The sequence below is a fragment of the Lytechinus variegatus genome, chromosome 3 (genome assembly GCF_018143015.1).
Source record: "Lytechinus variegatus isolate NC3 chromosome 3, Lvar_3.0, whole genome shotgun sequence".
Classification (NCBI taxonomy): domain Eukaryota; kingdom Metazoa; phylum Echinodermata; class Echinoidea; order Temnopleuroida; family Toxopneustidae; genus Lytechinus; species Lytechinus variegatus.
In genome coordinates, this window is record NC_054742.1 from 2,104,942 (window position 1) to 2,122,701 (window position 17,760).

Genomic DNA, 17,760 nt, shown 5'->3' on the forward strand with positions numbered 1-17,760 from the left:
GGTCAAATTGTTAAGAAAGCTCCTTTCCGTGTTCTTATGCATGTGTGTACTTTTTTTATTTTCGAGTTTGATAAGTCCATCGTCAGAGGTTCTTATCCAGAAGATAGAAAGGGTCAAGACAAGGTCAGGGAAAGGTCAAAAGGTCTACAAACTTTCATTACAAGTCAAAATACACTAAAAGTGGTTAGAATTTTAGAAGTCTTATTTTTCGTGGGTGCCATTGTTTTGAAAAGTCTCTATCTAAGAAGACATTATATATAAAGGGGTCAAGTGTGCTTGTTTAGGAAAAAAACAGATAAACAGAGATAGACGTTGAATACATTCAGTGTGGTATCATGGTATTGCATTAATACTTTGAAACGACTTGACACCATTATGCCCTTAAAATCTTATCATCATCATGGTGTGATAAGTGCAACCAGCTCTTTCCGATTTTTTTTAAATTTATTTATTTAGGAATTCAATTCAAGTTCAATCATTTTCAATTTACTAGTCTTATATGTAAAGAAGTATTTTCTTCATTTGCTTTGTACAGAATATTTTAATTTACTTAAATTATTGTAATGTATTGGGGTATAAATGCTATGTTAACACAAAAAAAACCAAATCGATTGATGAGTGCTCCCAGCTCTTAAGAAAGATGCCTAACATTTCATTTTCATTAACTTGCGAATAAGATAATGAGGTTAGGATTGAGGATGATAAGTTGGGTTCCAATTGCTCCTCAATTAGTTCTAATGTGTGACGGTTATATTATTTCCGGCAAAGAGGTAACATCGATCGTGCAGGCATGCTCATTGTAGTCATGGGTGTCCATTATGCAGATGTGATATCCTGACCATTACTCGATCTCTGAAGCCAAGAAGGGCTACACATTTCTGGTGCATGTGCTGTTCTGAGCTTATCATTGGGGGCCCTTTTGCATTTTGCAACGTGAAATTTAAGGATTTCGTGCATACTTTTGGTCAATTATATTAATTTTTCAGTAAAAACTAAAGTCTTCACAATTTCTGGGGCAGCTGTGAGAACTGGTATTAAGTTTAGTCTCATGTTGTATGCTCTGGGAAAAAAAACACACTTGATAAAATCTGGGGAAAAAATAGAACAAGCCGTAATAATGGCAGCACATAATCAGAAATGTGTAGTCCTTCTTGGCTCCAGAGATCGAGTACTGGTCAGAATATATCACATTTGCATGATAGACACACATGACTGATTACAATGTGCATGCCTGTACGAAGTTGCCTCTTAATTGTCAGAAATATAAGGAGCAATTGGAGCCCTATACCTATCATCATCCTCAATCCTAACCTCATTATCTTATTCGCAAGTTAATCAAAATAAGATATTAGGCATCTTTTTTAGGAGCTGGAAGCACTGATCAATAGATTAGTTTATTCTTTTAACATAGTATTACATATTTATACCCCAATACATTACAATACTATATTGATTAAAATATTGTGTACAAAGCAAATGGATGAAATGTTTCTATCCACATCAAAGACTAGTAAATGGAAAATGAATTTAACTTGAATTGAATTCCTAAATCAAGAAACTCTGAAAGAGCTGGTTGCACTTATAACATCATGAAGATGATACGATTTTAAGGGCATTAGGGTTTGTCAAGTCGTTTCAAAGTATTCCTGCAATACTACTGAATGTATGCAACGTCTATCTCTATTTTGTTCTCAAGTGAGCACATTTGACCCCTTTTTTATCTAATGGATGTCTTCTTAGAGAGTCTTTTCAAAATAAAGAACCAATTACTTCTTAGATTCTAACCGCTTTTAATGAAAGTTTGTTGACCTTTCCCTGACCTTGTCTTGACCATTCATATCTTCTGGATAAGGACCTCTGACGATGGACTTATCAAATCGAAAATAAAAAAAAGTACACACATGCATAAAAATACGAAAAAAGAGCTTTCTTATTAATTTCAGTGTAATTTGCCATTTACCGAAAGTTTGTTGACCTTTCGACCTTTCCGGTCATAACATTTTAACGGGAGGTCAAGAGTATATATCTATGTACACTTTTTTGTTCAGTATAACGAAACAAACAATTTGATGTATGACTCGACACGATCAGGGCAATTTCAAAAATTGACCCCTATTGACCACATTTTGACCCCTCACATGGTCAAGATGACCATTAGAAATTTGTCACCAAGTTGTAAGTTGTTCCTTGTGATGTCACCAATCACATAAAAGTGAAAAATCAGACTTAACCAATTTGTTGAAGTAGATGACATATGCTGCCTGACTAGTACATGTAGAGGTTTGAATATTATCCATTGCATTTCAAACCTGTTTTCTTAATTTTGAAATCATTTTGCGGTCATGTACATGTATTTCATTTGTTCATTTAATTCTGAATTATATATATGCTTTTTCATAACATGTATCCATTTTTGTTGTCATAATACCAGATTTCTTTTTTCTATTTGGGCTCTGGTAGAATTTTGTCTCTCAGAACTTTCTCTTCTTTGTCATCTGGGTGGAGAGTGTAAAATGCAGAATGATGTCTAGCCAAAGAACAATGGTGCCTCTCAAGACTGAATCACAAACGATCCCTTTATAGGCCAGTGTAATCTTAAAGACAACAATTACACATCCCGTCTAATGATATTGAGCTATATCACACACAAAAATACATCTGACTGGAGCTGAAAACTTACTTGTCTTTGGGCTGGGGTTGACGGTTGGTGAAGTCCTGTTGACTATTGGGAAAACTGGAGAGACAGAAGATGGTGAGGGGACAGGAGCAGGTGAGGTAACAGGAGGACTTCTCCTAGGTCCACACTCTCGGTTTTCAGTAGGAGTGCATGGACTTGTCTCTTCTTCATCCTCTCCACAATCTGTGCACTTATAGCAGGAATCAAGACCATCATTGTAGTAATACTCCCCCTCTTTACAGATACATACTGTATTAGATTCCGTTGTGCATGGTTTAAACTCTACTTCCTTGTCAATACGGCACTCTAGACATCTCAAGCATTTGCTTTCTTGATCATTTGTATCAGAGTAATTGACTCCTGCAAATAAGAAGGTTTACAAAATAAAATATTACTTTGGTGGCTATCAAACATGATTGAAGACAAAATGTGATAAAGCCACAAATCAGGTATAACACACGTTGTACCGGTAATCAATTCATGATACATGTACCTAAACCTTCTTTCCTCAATATATACATGGGTCTATGGGTCACACATTTCTTTTTCATGTGCTTTGTTCAGTATTTTATGCCAAACAATGTTGAATGTTGATATTGCAATATACATATAAGTGACCAGAAAAATTTACATGAACAACATTTTTTGTGTGTATGAGAAGGATAGAAAATGTTGCTTCAAAGATTTTGAATAAAAAAGTATACTGAAAATAACAGGAATGCCTCTGGCAGCATCGCCTGCATTATGCAATTCAGTTTAACGGCAGTGCTGACTTTCAAAAGAAGATTAATTTGATTAAGATGAATAAGTCACCCCCCAAAAAAAAAAAAAATAAAAAATAAAACACCATTCTTAATACTAAGTTTGTTCACCTCAAAGTGGTGTGCATAAAAACCTGAGCATCAGTAAAACAAAAACAAAAAACCAAACACTGCTTGCTCTTTAAATTACTTCAGAAGTGACAAATAGTGGTGTTTTTGACAGGGAAATTTGAGGCAAGGGGTAAGGGAAGAATAATACTTTGGACAGTCTGCATGACTAAGAGGCCTGTTACATCTGAAAGTTTCCTACCCGACACCCGATCGAGTCCACTTGCAACCTTGACTGGATTATTGGTGGATTAGCTTCGCGAACGGACCGAGTCCGAAATGTGGTCTGTTTACATCACAGCGTTGATTCCCTCCCTATCGCTACGGTTTCGAGCGGTATCCGATTGCTGACACCAAAGGGCGCTCTCAATCTAGGCTCTGAATAATTTGCGCGCGCTAATTGAAGTTGTTTACATTTCGTTATTCTGGAAGAATGCTGATGATCCCAGCAGTCGTTGAAGATATGATCGACTTGAAAAGGATACGTTTAAAATGCTTCCTTCTTTCCACTCAAATAAAAAACTTTATCAATCACAATTCACATGTCGCATGCCACAAAACATTCGAAGAACGACGGGACTGGGGAGGAGACAGCGCGCGCTATGACGTAATTTAACAGCTGGCGAACGGACCGATATAAGTTTGAAAGCTTGTGTGCGTTTACATCTACGAATCGGTGGACCGGGGCCGGCCCGATACCTACCCGAGACTACCTCTGGATGTGGTCTAGGGTAGGTTCGCTAAAAGGTGGCCCGAGGTAGGTTTGGGATGTTTACATCTGATTTCTTTCCGACCCGAGATAGGCCCCCGGCCGGCCCGAGGAAGGGAATCTCTCAGATGTAACAGGGGTCTTACAAAACACTGGAGAGTGAGAGAGTAGGGGACAGTGCTCATAGAGAAAGGTACATGTACATGTAGAGCTTTGAGGAACTGTACGATTGTGATGTCAAATTTAGAGAGAGAGAGGGGGGGGGGGTTACATCTACATTATCATCATTATTATGTAGAATAGTTGATTCAGTATGTGTAATACCAGTCCACAACCAATACCACAATACCTTGGTGCTGTTTTTGGCTATTAAAGCCAGAGCATAAAAAAAATCATACATGTACAAGTTTCAACAGCAAGAACATAAAACCATTTTGATTAATTTTCATGTACAAACTCTATTCTGTGAACCATAGCAGGGTATTAAAAACCTTTATTTTCTAGCTTCAATTTTATTCATTTATTCATGTAAAATTAATTAAAATCATGGCAATGAGGGGAAAATCATAAGTGTATCACAGAGAGTAATGGGTTGCTTACTATGAGCTTTACATGTACATGTAGCTCATGAGATCTTACAATAAAAAATGTATTTTATACCTATTCGCCAAATACTGGCTTGAACAGAATTATCGTTGCTAATTTTTCCCATTATCATCTTTATTTTCTATATAATCAATTGATGCACAAGACATTGGTTTGATCTAATTCCTGTAAGCTTTAAAAGAAATAACTTACCAGATACGCATGGCTCACACTTGGTGTTCCTCGGTGGAGAACTGCTACATAGCAAGGGCTCCCGATTTTCCACTACTACTCCAAAACCAAATGGACAGCTTTGACACTGAATTTCCCGTGTCCCATTCACAAAACAGGAAGGAGGGTTGCAAGTCTATGGCAGAAGAGCATATACATGTTAAAACAGTAGATGAATACTAGATGTACAAGTAGATAAAATCTAAGATGAAATAAGCAACACAACCAGACTCTTGAGAGTGTAAATGCTCCTATCATTGGCAGATCAGAAGGATATTTTACACACTTAACTTACCGCTTATTTGCCTTATATCATTTTCAAAGATTTAAAATTATAATCAGATCCTCACTCCCAAAAATCATGAAATAAGATATATACCGTGTTTACACATTGACTCGGCTCGGGGGTTGAACATGAGAGCCGTGCTCAACACGGCAATTTTATGCTGTGTAAATGCGATCAGAGTGATCCGCGAGCCGTGTCGAACACAGCTTTATCGATCCTACAAAATCGAAGGTTTCAACCCGCGACCCGAGTCAGACTCGGCAATTTTTTTGTGTGTAAAGAGAAAGCCGTGTCGAACCCTCTTGACCTAGGTCACTGTGCGCGCTTTCACTTTTGGCATTGTTGTTGTTCGCATGGACAAGATTCGATTCCGGCGGTGAATTTCCCGCGTTTAATTTGCGACGTCATAATTCTTCTTCCGTTCGAGATCCGCGAGCCGTGTTGAACTCGCCTTTTTATATGTACGTATGAACGCGATCTCTGATCCCTTCTTCGCAGTGTTCAACCCGGCTCGCGGATTCAACACGCGAGCCGAGTCAATGTGTAAACACGGTAATAGTCTCATTTACCCAATTGATCTAAAAGTTATTGTGACAATGAATCACAACCTCTGTTAGCCTTGAGTCATGGATTCTGGAACACCAGAATCCATACGGTGCAATCGGATTCCTGTAATGTATTCCCATTCCGGTGATCTGACGTGACAGTAGTACAAATTCATGCTAATAGTTTAATAATGAAATTATTTGAGCTTTCTCACAAAATTAACATTCAAATATAAAACTTATAATTATGGAATTAGCAGGTTGTGATTCTAATTTTTTTTAAATCTAGATTCTTCAGTATCATCTTCAGTGAATGGAGGTCACAATATATTTGATATTTTTTTGCAGCAATGGACAGGCACAAGCAATCTCCATAATGATCCATCTCTGTACCGAGCGAGTCAAATGGCAACCTTCTGTGCAAAGACATCGTACAGAATAGTGATTTTGGAAAGGAAGGAGAGGAGGTGTAACATGCTAATAATCTGTACTTCTGAATTTATCGATTTTGGTTTGGAAATTAAGTACTGGTATGTTTTTTTTTATAGAATTTTAATTGTTGGGAACATAAAAAGCCTTGATTTAGTGTTTTGCTTGCTAAAATTCCTGACCACCATGACCTACATGTACATGTATCTGAATGCCATTTTCTGACAGGATAAAAAGAGCATTGGGTCTGGAAAGGAAATTTTCTATATTAACATTTTTACTTTTAAAGCCCCAATTCTAATTAGAACTGTTTTCATATAACACTGCATAATACATTGGAACGTCTCTAAGCACTTTATAGATGAGATTACCCCAAAATATTCAGCACCACTGGGTTTGAGTACACATCTGACCTTTGACTTTATGATCCTTAAGGATTAAAACAGATCATCGTCATTGTCACAATATTTTCGAATTTGGCCCAAAACCAAAATTGTTAAGTTACCCTCATCCAACTGACAATAAAATGCCCCCAAGACAGGGTTGCTATTTTGTTAAAGATCTAAATACATGTATAGGCCTATCCAATGTTTATGTGAAATGTCAGATCTGTGTGGGGAATTCACCCAATATACATTAGTTTACATGTTCTCATTTTTAAACATCTTTTATGCACATTAAAGCTTACAATATACAATTGTGAGATAAATTTCAACATCTTTATTAACACAGTAAATTCATGTTTTCAAACAATTGTAAATATAAGAACATTAAAAGCCTGTATTAACGAAGGTAAATGGTCAGTAATCTGTATAATACTGGAGTATCAAAAAAAGGTGTAGTGGTCATTTTTAATGTTTATTCAGATATTAGAATGTAAATTTGGCATTTATCCATTTTCAGCTGTTAGAATTCAAATTTAGTATCTCTCCCCACTAGCAATAATTAAAAAATTAATTGAATATTTAAAATAGCAATTTGAGCAGTTTACATGTACTTGCAAAGATATACGAAAGGTACACACATAGATTATGCCAATATCCTAAAAAAAAATCATTGCACATGTACATGTAATTGTCATTATAGCACAATAGAACCAACCACTTCCTAGTACTAGAACTAAAACAATGTACATATCAACAGACCAGTAATTTCACTCTTCTTCTGAAAAAGAAAACAATAAATCATCACTAACCATACAAAAAAATTAAATTTATGCATTTTACATTATGGGGCAGCTGCTTGATTTGAAGTCATATATCCAAAGCTTAATTCTAATTAAACTTTATGGTAATCTTCAATGGATTTTCCTCAAATCTTCTACAATAATTTCCTTTTCTTTCTGTCATTTTAACAACAAACTTTTCTTCAGGGTGAACTTCCCCTGTTAATGTAATTTCACATCTTGCAGTCTCATGCCCGGTCTCATGCATACTGCTACTGTATGGATGTGTACTACTTGTAAATACATGTACATTGGCATACATGTATGTACAAAGTACACATGTACTTTGTGTACTCAAAAATCCAAATGTAACACCAGAGAATTTTGAGATTTCCTGCCTGGTAACACCATCGGGGGGGGGGGGGGGGGGCACTTACATTGACGAGTGGATACCATGCACGACCAAAGAAACACGTAAAAAGGGGGGTCAAAAATACAAATATAATGAAAAAAGGATATCTATTTCGGGTCAAATTTGCGGGGATGCTAAAACAAAATAAATGTTTTATAAAGGATACTTTTGCCCCAACACTACGTGTTTAGAGTCAGATTTGCGTGAGGTGTGGAAGGTGGGGTCGTACTAAACCAAATTATGTGTAAAGTAAAGGTAAATCCGACGACCGAAGGACCCGTGATATAATATTCCTGTACTTGTTTAGGGGTTCATTTCAGGGAATATTTGCCAAGAGTATCTTAAGGGGAGGGTTTCATACGCCAATACTAATAAGGGGTGCATTTTTAGAATATGGAAAATACGTGTTTAGGGTGCTTTTCGAGACCCCATGGTCGCGCATGGTATCCACTCGTCAATGGAAGTGCCCCCCCCGGAACACCATGCAAATCATATCATGATGTGCAGAATTGCATGTTATTATTAAAATGTTCTAGAGATCCTATACACACCACTTGTCTATCGACAATAAAATTTCAAAAGTATGAACATTACATGTTATGTACAATATAACTTTGGTCAATTCATGTATCAATAAAACAATAATATGCTACCATCAATCTTTGATTCTTCATTATTTAATAAAGATAAATCTATCTTATTTTATATTCTATGCAATCTAATTTCTACTCTTTGCAGTTTGCACCCTGGCAATGTACAAATTCTGTTCTAGAGAAAGGATATAAAAGTTTGTACATGTACATGTACCTCTATATTCATAGTCACATACATGTAGGCTAATATCATGATCAAATCATAGAGCTATGATCAAATCACTACAATAATGAGTACAAATTATGTCATAAAGTGTTGACGATATGGTTTCAAATGACCTTTCTCTTTTCCAAACTTCCTCTTTGCTCTCATTCACAATGTGTGGGGGGGGGGTGAAATGCATTATCAAAGCATTATGATAACTGAAGTACACTGTATTATGCCGAAATTCACATTAATATAAGAATAGAGACATAACATGTAAAGGTATACATGTAGGCCTAAAGTGTTTGAGGCAATTAATTAGAGTTGGGAAAGCATGACATACATGTAATGTTTGTTCCGAGATCAACAATGTTCTTTTACTTTTGTGATATCAAATGCATTGAGATCCTGAATTCATTGTGTAAATTGTTAAAAAAAATATCCTTTCTTTTGAAAAAAAATGAAAATTATTTCACCTGTGTATTCAATAATAGAAATCATTTGATAAAAAAGTACTTAAGAAATATATTTCCAGTGACTCATTTTGAATAATCAACAAGTGGAATGCCTCTGGAGGTATACCTTGCAATTCAATTCAGCAGCAGTGTGACTTTGAAAACTACAATGTACATTACAAATAGGCCTACAAGATGAATATTTCTTTTAGAAAGCAAACCAAAAAAAAACATTGATTTTTTTTTATAATAAAATCCTAGGCATCTACATGTACATGTATCATGTAGTCAATATGCTATACTATGCAAGCAGACAAAAATTGAAATTTATGGAATTCATAACATTGAGAGGTACATGTAGTTGTTCACATTTGATTTCACAAAATAACATCATAAAATAGCCTTAAAAACGGACATATAACTAAAGCTTTTCGACATGCACTATTAAATCGGAGTAAAATCGCATGAATGACTAAAAAGTTAGAGCAAAACAATGATAGAACCGTAACCAGACAATGGACGCTAAATGGTGAGCCATGATTGGCTGTCAAGGTTAAAAAATTAGGCTTAATAGTACCAGCTGTAAATTGAAGTGAAGCAACTAAAATAGCGCAAGGGTTCTTACAAACTCCTTCTGGCGGCACAGAATCGGGTCTGTTAGCTAGATATACGCTGCCTCCAGCATGCACAAATGAGTGAAACTTCTTGCTCGGCTGAGCACCTTAAACGAAGATGAACATTTAACAGCATTGTTCAGCGCATGCTTGGTTGCTAAGCAAGTGGTTAGCAATAGCCAAACTACATGCACTACCACCATCCGTCATAGTACAAGCGCATGGAGGTTGTGAACGCGCACTAATTCAACCATTTCAGATAGAGGCAGGCACATGTTGGCTAATGCAATCTGCTAAAATAACATCTCTCTGTTAAATTGATTTTTGCCAAACCTTCATGAAACATCCATGTTTCTCTTTATCAAACTCAAGTTGACATAAGGGTCAAATAAAATTCAACTGTTGACAATTTGAGGGATGAAAACATCAACGTCAGATGTGGTAACAATTTGGAAAGGATTTCAAGCATAACCCAATAAAATAACACCCAAGAGGACGAGAGGGATATGTTAATGTACAACATAATTCTGGTATAAAAATGTGCCATTGCTGAGAATAGGGATGCCAGCTGGAATTGATCAAAGGGCATAAAAATCACCTAGAAAATAATATTTTGTACACAAAAATGCTAAAACTATGGCCTGAAAATAAATTGCCAGGGCCTGAATTCAGGCTTTGCCTGAAAACTAGCATCCCTATGATGACATTTCAGCCAGGGGACCATTTTATCAACATTCTTGTCCAACAAGTTGTCAGATCTGACATCTTTCCTTGATTCTGATTTAATAGCTGAGTAGCAGTAATACTATGGCAACTGTCGGATAAAAGCTGTGCGCACCAGAATCGGTAGACTAGCTTAGCCGAGGTAATAAAGGAGCGCCTTGAGCACCTACATGTAGCAAGGTGGATACATGTGCTATACATACAAATCCATTATTATTATCATTATTATAAAATGTCTGACATGTCCTATGAAATTCTCCCCAGATGTCTGGTCTTTCTCCAAGCAATGAATGTACATTCTCCCAGTCACACGTGTCCTTATATGTGTTGGCGATCCTCAGTGTGGTCATTTTTTAACGCTAAGATTTCATGATTTCACGGAGTTAGATATGAACATGCAAATAATCCATCTCTTAATCTACCATGATATGGTGAAAATTAACATCGATTATTACAGACTTTATAATGAAATCATCGTTTGCTGCCACTATTTTCCTTAAGCATTAAGCTAGAACCTACATTACATGTAGGATAGAGTATGAATTGCTGTTGTTCATATTCACTTTTTATGGTATTGGGTCTGCACTAACTACAGTATTAGGTCACAATCTTTATACTGGTAAACATACTGTACAAGGCAGTATCATGTATTGTTCTGATATTTTTTTCTTCAGAAACTACTCTCATCTTTCAATCACATGGTCGTGGGTTCAAATCCCAGCCATGGCATATAAAAAATGTTGAAAGCCAGAACTGATGGACTTTGGACAGCAGGGCCAAAGATGACACACAGTCTGAAACACATTTTGCGCTACCGGTAGTTCTGCCTAAAACTCCATGAAAGTCAACAATAGACCCATAGATACTCATTGATAAATTTTATGTACCCAGACACAAAAATACCCAAATCAATAGCCCAATATTTCATTTCTATACTGTCAAAGAAATAATACCCCCTAGAAATATCCCAAGGAACCTGATAAAATTAAAAATTATCCAACAAACACAACTACATGTACCTACAACATGTAACCCATTGGATAATAAACCAAGATTGTTAATCCTGAGCAAAAAGCCTCTAAGGCAAATTAGCCACAAAAATGATTTTCTGAGGACAAGTTTTCCCTCCTCCAACTCCAATTTCATCCCATGTGAATTCTGTTTCCAGCCAAAATTCATAACAAATGTATCATTATTTTCATTTAAACATAATAAAATCAACTGATTTCATGATGTATAAAAACAAATACATTCACTAATGTATCTTAAAAAAAAAAACAGAAAAACAAATACATGTTAATATATATTCATACCAATTCATTTGACATGCAATTAATCAATAAAAGTCCAACAAAGAGCCTCTGAAAAACAAACAAAAACAATGTGTGTTGTCATAACATCTGAAGTTAACCCACATTCTAACTTCATGATATAAGATTCACTTTTTAACTGCATTATGCAAGCCCCCCCCCCAAAAAAAAAAATAGCATGGTGGCATTAAGGTTAAGATTAAATTTCATAACATATTTAAAATGATAAAAATAATGACATGACATTAAAGAGGGGTTTTACACACTCGGATTTTGCGTCATTTGAATGCTTAATTGCAATGCCGAATTGTAATGACACAAGAATTATCTTCCATTCACACGGATCAGGAGGATTCAGGACTCCTTCGGCTTTACGTTTCGCATCGATATTAAAAAGGAACTTCGTGTTTTTGGTACCCCGTCAATCACTCGTGCATCGCTAAAATTTGCCAACACAGCTGAAAATAGCTGGTTTTTCAGCGGAAGTGGTCAAGAAGGTAACCGTAAGCTCTGCCCCCAGAATTACGTTTTGGAGGTCAAAGCACTCACACAGCTGTTTCGCTCCGTCATTCTGGGATATCATCACTGGAAAACACCTCGATACCATCATTTGAATTGTGCATTTCAAAGTACGCTATTTTGCATTCACACACTAAAACTGCGTCATTCGAATGACACAAAATGTGAGCGTGTGAATCCCCTTATAGATACTTCTAAATACTATCATTGACTAACCTGTCCAAGAGCAGACAAAGAGAAACATGCCAACAGTAGAAAAGCAAGCATCATGATCATCCTAAAATATGTATCTGTGGAAAGAAAATGAAATGCAAATACTCTTCATATTAATGTTTACAACTGGAAACCATGAGGTTGGAATATTCCATGAACTTTCTTTAGTGCAAGCTGCACAAATCCGATCTCTTGTTACTTAAAATGCACATGCCAACAGGATGTTGTTAATTTCAATTAATTCAAAAGGTTTTAAATCATATTTTCATTGTGCCACATTCAGTTTCCATTCAGCAGACAGCATCTCCCCTTCCCCCTTTAAAATTAGGTTCAGTTTGGGTACAATGGCAAAGCTATTAAAAATGTGTCCTGAATCAACATTCTATACTCATTCATTTGATTATATAATAGGTAAAATTTTAAAAGATATTATTAGAAACTATTACTAAAGGTGATTGATACCCCACAGTATGCCATTACCATGGCAACTGTTTCTAACATATGAAAAAAATATGTCTTGCTTATTTTTACCTCAAGACCAATGTGCAAGCTACATGTAAATATCATGAAAATTTGTTAAAAAAAAAAATGAAAAAAAAAAAAAAATTTTAGATTTAGTCATAGGTGGGACATGGACCCCCTAACAAAAAGTGTCATCTAATTAATTGTGCAAATTAGGTCTTGTCCAAGGATGGAATGTCCCATACGTAACATTTTGAGGATGTTTTTTAAAGTTATTTCTCATAATACAATACTTGTATTGTTGCATCTCTGGAAAGTTCTAATTTATAAAGTATGAAAATGTTATACCCAAAAAGTTTTCAAAAATAGAGTTCACCTTTTAATTAAAAGTTAATTAAAAAGTTGTTACGTATGGGACATTTACACACAATGTCAATGGGGAGATTTGTTTTCTGTTTGTGGTAACTCCGGTAGGAACTCGGCAGGACAGCATCTTTTGCTGGTAAACGCCAAGCTGGTACACCAATTACCTTGGAAACATTTTACGTCTAGGTTAATCAGCCATAGTGGCTGACATAATAGACGACAGATATCACTCTTGGGCCTTTTTGTGTACAAAGTGAATGGAGAAAAACAAATTTCAAGAGTGCTCTAAAAAGTGATTATTTACCTTTTCTTTAGTTTTTAAAGACTGATTTGTTATGAATACTGATTAATGAAAGCAATTGAAGCAAAAAAATTGTGAAAATACAAAAATATGAAAAATAAAAAACAATAGAAATACATAAGAAATTCATGAAACCATGAAAAACAAGGGAAAAAAATGTTGAAATGGCTAATTTCCTCTTCAGTCATATCAAATATGTCTCAATAGAACATTTTAAAAGACTGAAACTCTTTTGTTATTTCCATATCTTATATTATTTCAATTTTTTTAATTCTGGGGAAAATTGTGTATGTTCTCTATGGGGACAAAATGTCCCATACGTAACTGTCCCATACGTAACATGTCATTAATTTGTTTAATTAGAGTCTGTAATTAGAGGGATTTCGCTTATGACATGAAACTTGACTTACATATACTAGAGTATTGTGACTTTTATCATAGTAAGTTACAAGTTGTCAAATGAAATACTTTCAGAGAATTCTCAACTTGAAAAAAATGTTTCAAAACTTGTCTTTTTTCTGCGTCCCATACGCAACGGCCCATCTTTTCCCTCTAAAAGGTCAAGGTCAAATGTCACCATTTTTTGCATGATTATTCTTCTCCTAGATGTCTACCATCATAAGGGTATTCAATCTAATCAAAATCATTTAACACTATTTTTCAGGTCATTAAACCCTCTGAAATGTCCCATACGTAACACGCGGAATTCTTGGACTTGCCCATCTTTAAATCCATGAAATGGCCTTCTTTTTTCCATAATTCCTTGAAATTACTTTGATTTAGTTGAAAACTATCAGAAAATGAAGAATATTCATCTCTTTCCAGACTCTGATTTTAATTTAAACTCGGTAAATATTGCAGTCCCATGTAGCCCCATATGTAGATTTTCATGGCAACACCATGGAAGTCTACATGTGGGACTACAACATTTACCAAGGTAAGTTCAAATCAGAGTCGGGAAAGAGGTGAATACTCTTCCTTTTTCTGATAGTTTTCAACTAAATCAAAGTAATTTCAAGGAATTATGGAAAAAAGAAGGCCATTTCATGGATTTAAAGATGTAAAATGTGAAATTTTAGTAATTTTTTTTTTCATTTTTTTTTCTTTTTAGCAGGAGCGCGTACGACATATTGTAAATGTATTGACGTGACCCAGGCCTAGTTTCACCAAAGATTAATTAATAGCTAACACAGCTATCGCATATATACAATGTTAAGAAAAATCTACAATTTATCATACATGTATTGTAATGAATTGATTTGAGCTCCTCACAGAGAGCGATTCTGAAGAGCTCATTTGAGCTCCTCAAAAAATTTATTGAGCTCCACGAAATTATAAACGTGAAGGACTGTGGAATTTAATTAATTATTAAGGTGTTATGGCAAACTTATTGTTTGAAAAAATGGAGGAAAGGTTGTGCATGAAAGATAAATATAAAAACTTATTGTGTGTGATTTTTAGCATCTTGCCTTCACTTTAGCAGTAGGGTTTTCTAAAGTGATCTGTGTGCATATGATAAGTAAATGATGCAAGAGTGAAGTACTACAAGCTATAGAAAGTTATTGTGTGTACAACACAGCACAGTGCCAGTCATGGAAAGTTCATTGACCTTTGACCTTATTCAAATTCGACTCATATTCGAACTTGATCTGTGCCTTTAGGAAAAGGACCTCTGGTATGAATTTGGTGATCCCACCTCGAAGATATAGAAAGTTATTATGTGTACAATATAGCACAGTGCCAGTCATGGAAAGTTCTTTGACCTTATTCAAATTCGACTCGTATTCGAACTTGACCTGCACGACTGCACCTTCAAGAGATGGACCTCTTGTATGAATTTGGCAATCCTACCTCGAAGATATAAAAAGTTATTATGTGTACAACACAGCACAGTGCCAGTCATGGAAAGTTCATTGACCTTTGACCTTAATCAAATTCAACTCACATTCGAACTTGACCTGCACCTTCAAAAGATGGACCTCTTGTATGAATTTGGCAATCCTACCTCGAAGATATAGAAAGTTATTGTGTGTATATAGCACACCACAGTGCCAGTCATGGAAAGTTCATTGACCTTTGACCTTATTCAACTTCGACTCATATATGAACTTGACCTGTGCCTTCAAGAGATGGTCCTCTGGTATGAATTTGGTGATACCACCTCGAAGATATAGAAAGTTATTATGTGTACAACATAGCACAGTGCCAGTCACGGAAAGTTGATTGACCTCTGACCTTATTCAAATTATACTCATATTCGAACTTGACCTGTGCCTTTAGGAGATGGACCTCTGGTATGAATTTGGTGATCCCACCTCGAAGCTATAGAAAGTTATTGGGTGTACAACACAATTGTTGAGGACAACGACGCCGGCAATAGTGATACCTGTGTCTTGCTCCGCTACGCAGGCAAGGCGAGACAAAAATCACATTTGAGGTGGAAATTTTGTTTTCTCCTAAAATATCATGAAAAAAACATCTTTCCACACAAATTAAAGCTTCAAAATCATGTATTATTATAATTAGAAGTATATTTTCAAAATCAAGTTTGTAATACTGAGTGTTCGAGACAAATCACCTGATTACTTCCTTTTCCTTTATATTTTTTTTTTCAGAGAGGAAACAAGTTCCAGAAAGGAAGCAAAAATTCATTTCAAAAGGAAGAATAATTTGTAGTGATGTACTGTACTATTTGTAGAGCTGTCATTATTTCTGAAGGAAAGGAAAATACCATCAAAAGCTAAATGTTTCTATCTACATGTCACATTTTATATTGACTCAATGGTCATTACATTACAACTCACTGCGAGTTCTGGAAAAAGAATATTGCATTTATAGAGAACATTGGCTGCAGCACTGCTTTGATGATTGAAACATCACTGACACTGATTGTTCTTGTGTGCTCTTTTTTCTGACTTAATTTAATAATCACTTGGTTGTGGTGTTGAGACAAATGTACTTCTGTACACATGATGTTTCCTTTTTTTTAATTCATAGCTCAAGTGTCTTCTTCTTATGACTCCTGCAACTATTGTAATTCAGCTACAGTGTATCATGTTTTGTTACACCCTACTTCTCCTAAAAACTAGTTTACTGGCAACTAGTTTGATAGAAACTAGATCTCATGTGTAGAAGCAGGCTCAAATAGGTCTTGGAAGCGATCTTAAGTGGTTTTCCAAACGAGATGCGAAAAACAGCTCGCAGTGTAGTTTTTAAGACTGCTTTACCTTGTTAAACTGATTTGAGCTTTCTTTTAGATAGAAATTATCGCACGGAAGTACAAGAGCGTATTGCGGACTGGCCTGGATGAGTGTACATAGTCGAAGTACATCAACATAATATTTTGAAATTCGAATCGAGCTCAGCCCAGAATATACAGGGTCAGAGACCAGACAAGAATTATCGAGAACAGCAAAGATTTCAGTTTGTACCTTGTAAGTTATTCTATAGGGGTCTAGTAATGTTTTAGACCAAAAGCTTTGGTCTCTGTTATTTTTATTGTTCCAATAGACTCTGTTGGCTCCACTCACCAAATACAGAGACTGAAGTTCTTGCTACAGGGGACTCAATGGCCATAGATTTTAATGTATTAAGTTAGGATAAGACAGTGAAGTTGCGCGACAGCCAAAGTAAGTCACCCTTCTCAGTTTATTTTTCCCCTTTTTGGTGCATTTCAGGCCAAAACGGAATAATAATCTTTTTTTGGTAAAGTTCTTTTTATTTATTTTCATGAAATAAAGACAAAAATCGATGAGCCCCGTTGGGGGAAATTTTCAGTGGAACTCCCTTAATGGTGGCAGCACGCTAGCGAGCCGTCTGTGTACGAGGGGAAATTTAAAAAAAGATTTAAAATGTTATAAACTCCTCGAAACAGACGGTTGCCAGCTGTCTACTATTTTTTAAACCGCATACATTTGTAATTCCGAAGCTTCGTTGTTCCGAAGGTTCGTTATTCCGAAGGTTTGTATTTCCGAAGGTTAGTAAGTCCGAAAACGAAATGAGGTTCGTTAGTCCGAAAACAAAGTGAGGTTCGTAATTCCGAAGGTTCGTTAATCCCGAAAACGAAATGAGGTTCGTAATTCCGAAGGTTC

General features: G+C 35.7%; 1 protein-coding gene across 1 annotated transcript in view; it reads right to left on the bottom strand.

Annotated features, from left to right (window-relative positions):
• Window positions 1-17,760, bottom strand: part of LOC121409967 (tumor necrosis factor receptor superfamily member 1B-like) — a 40,974-nt gene that overhangs the window by 16,712 nt on the left and 6,502 nt on the right. Inside the window, exons 2-4 of the mRNA XM_041601760.1 lie at window positions 12,544-12,617; window positions 5,054-5,207; window positions 2,681-3,037 (exon numbers count right to left, since the gene is read on the bottom strand). Of these exons, the coding sequence (XP_041457694.1) occupies window positions 2,681-3,037; window positions 5,054-5,207; window positions 12,544-12,603 (571 nt within the window). The 5' untranslated portion in view covers window positions 12,604-12,617. The remainder of the gene's footprint in view (window positions 1-2,680; window positions 3,038-5,053; window positions 5,208-12,543; window positions 12,618-17,760) is intronic.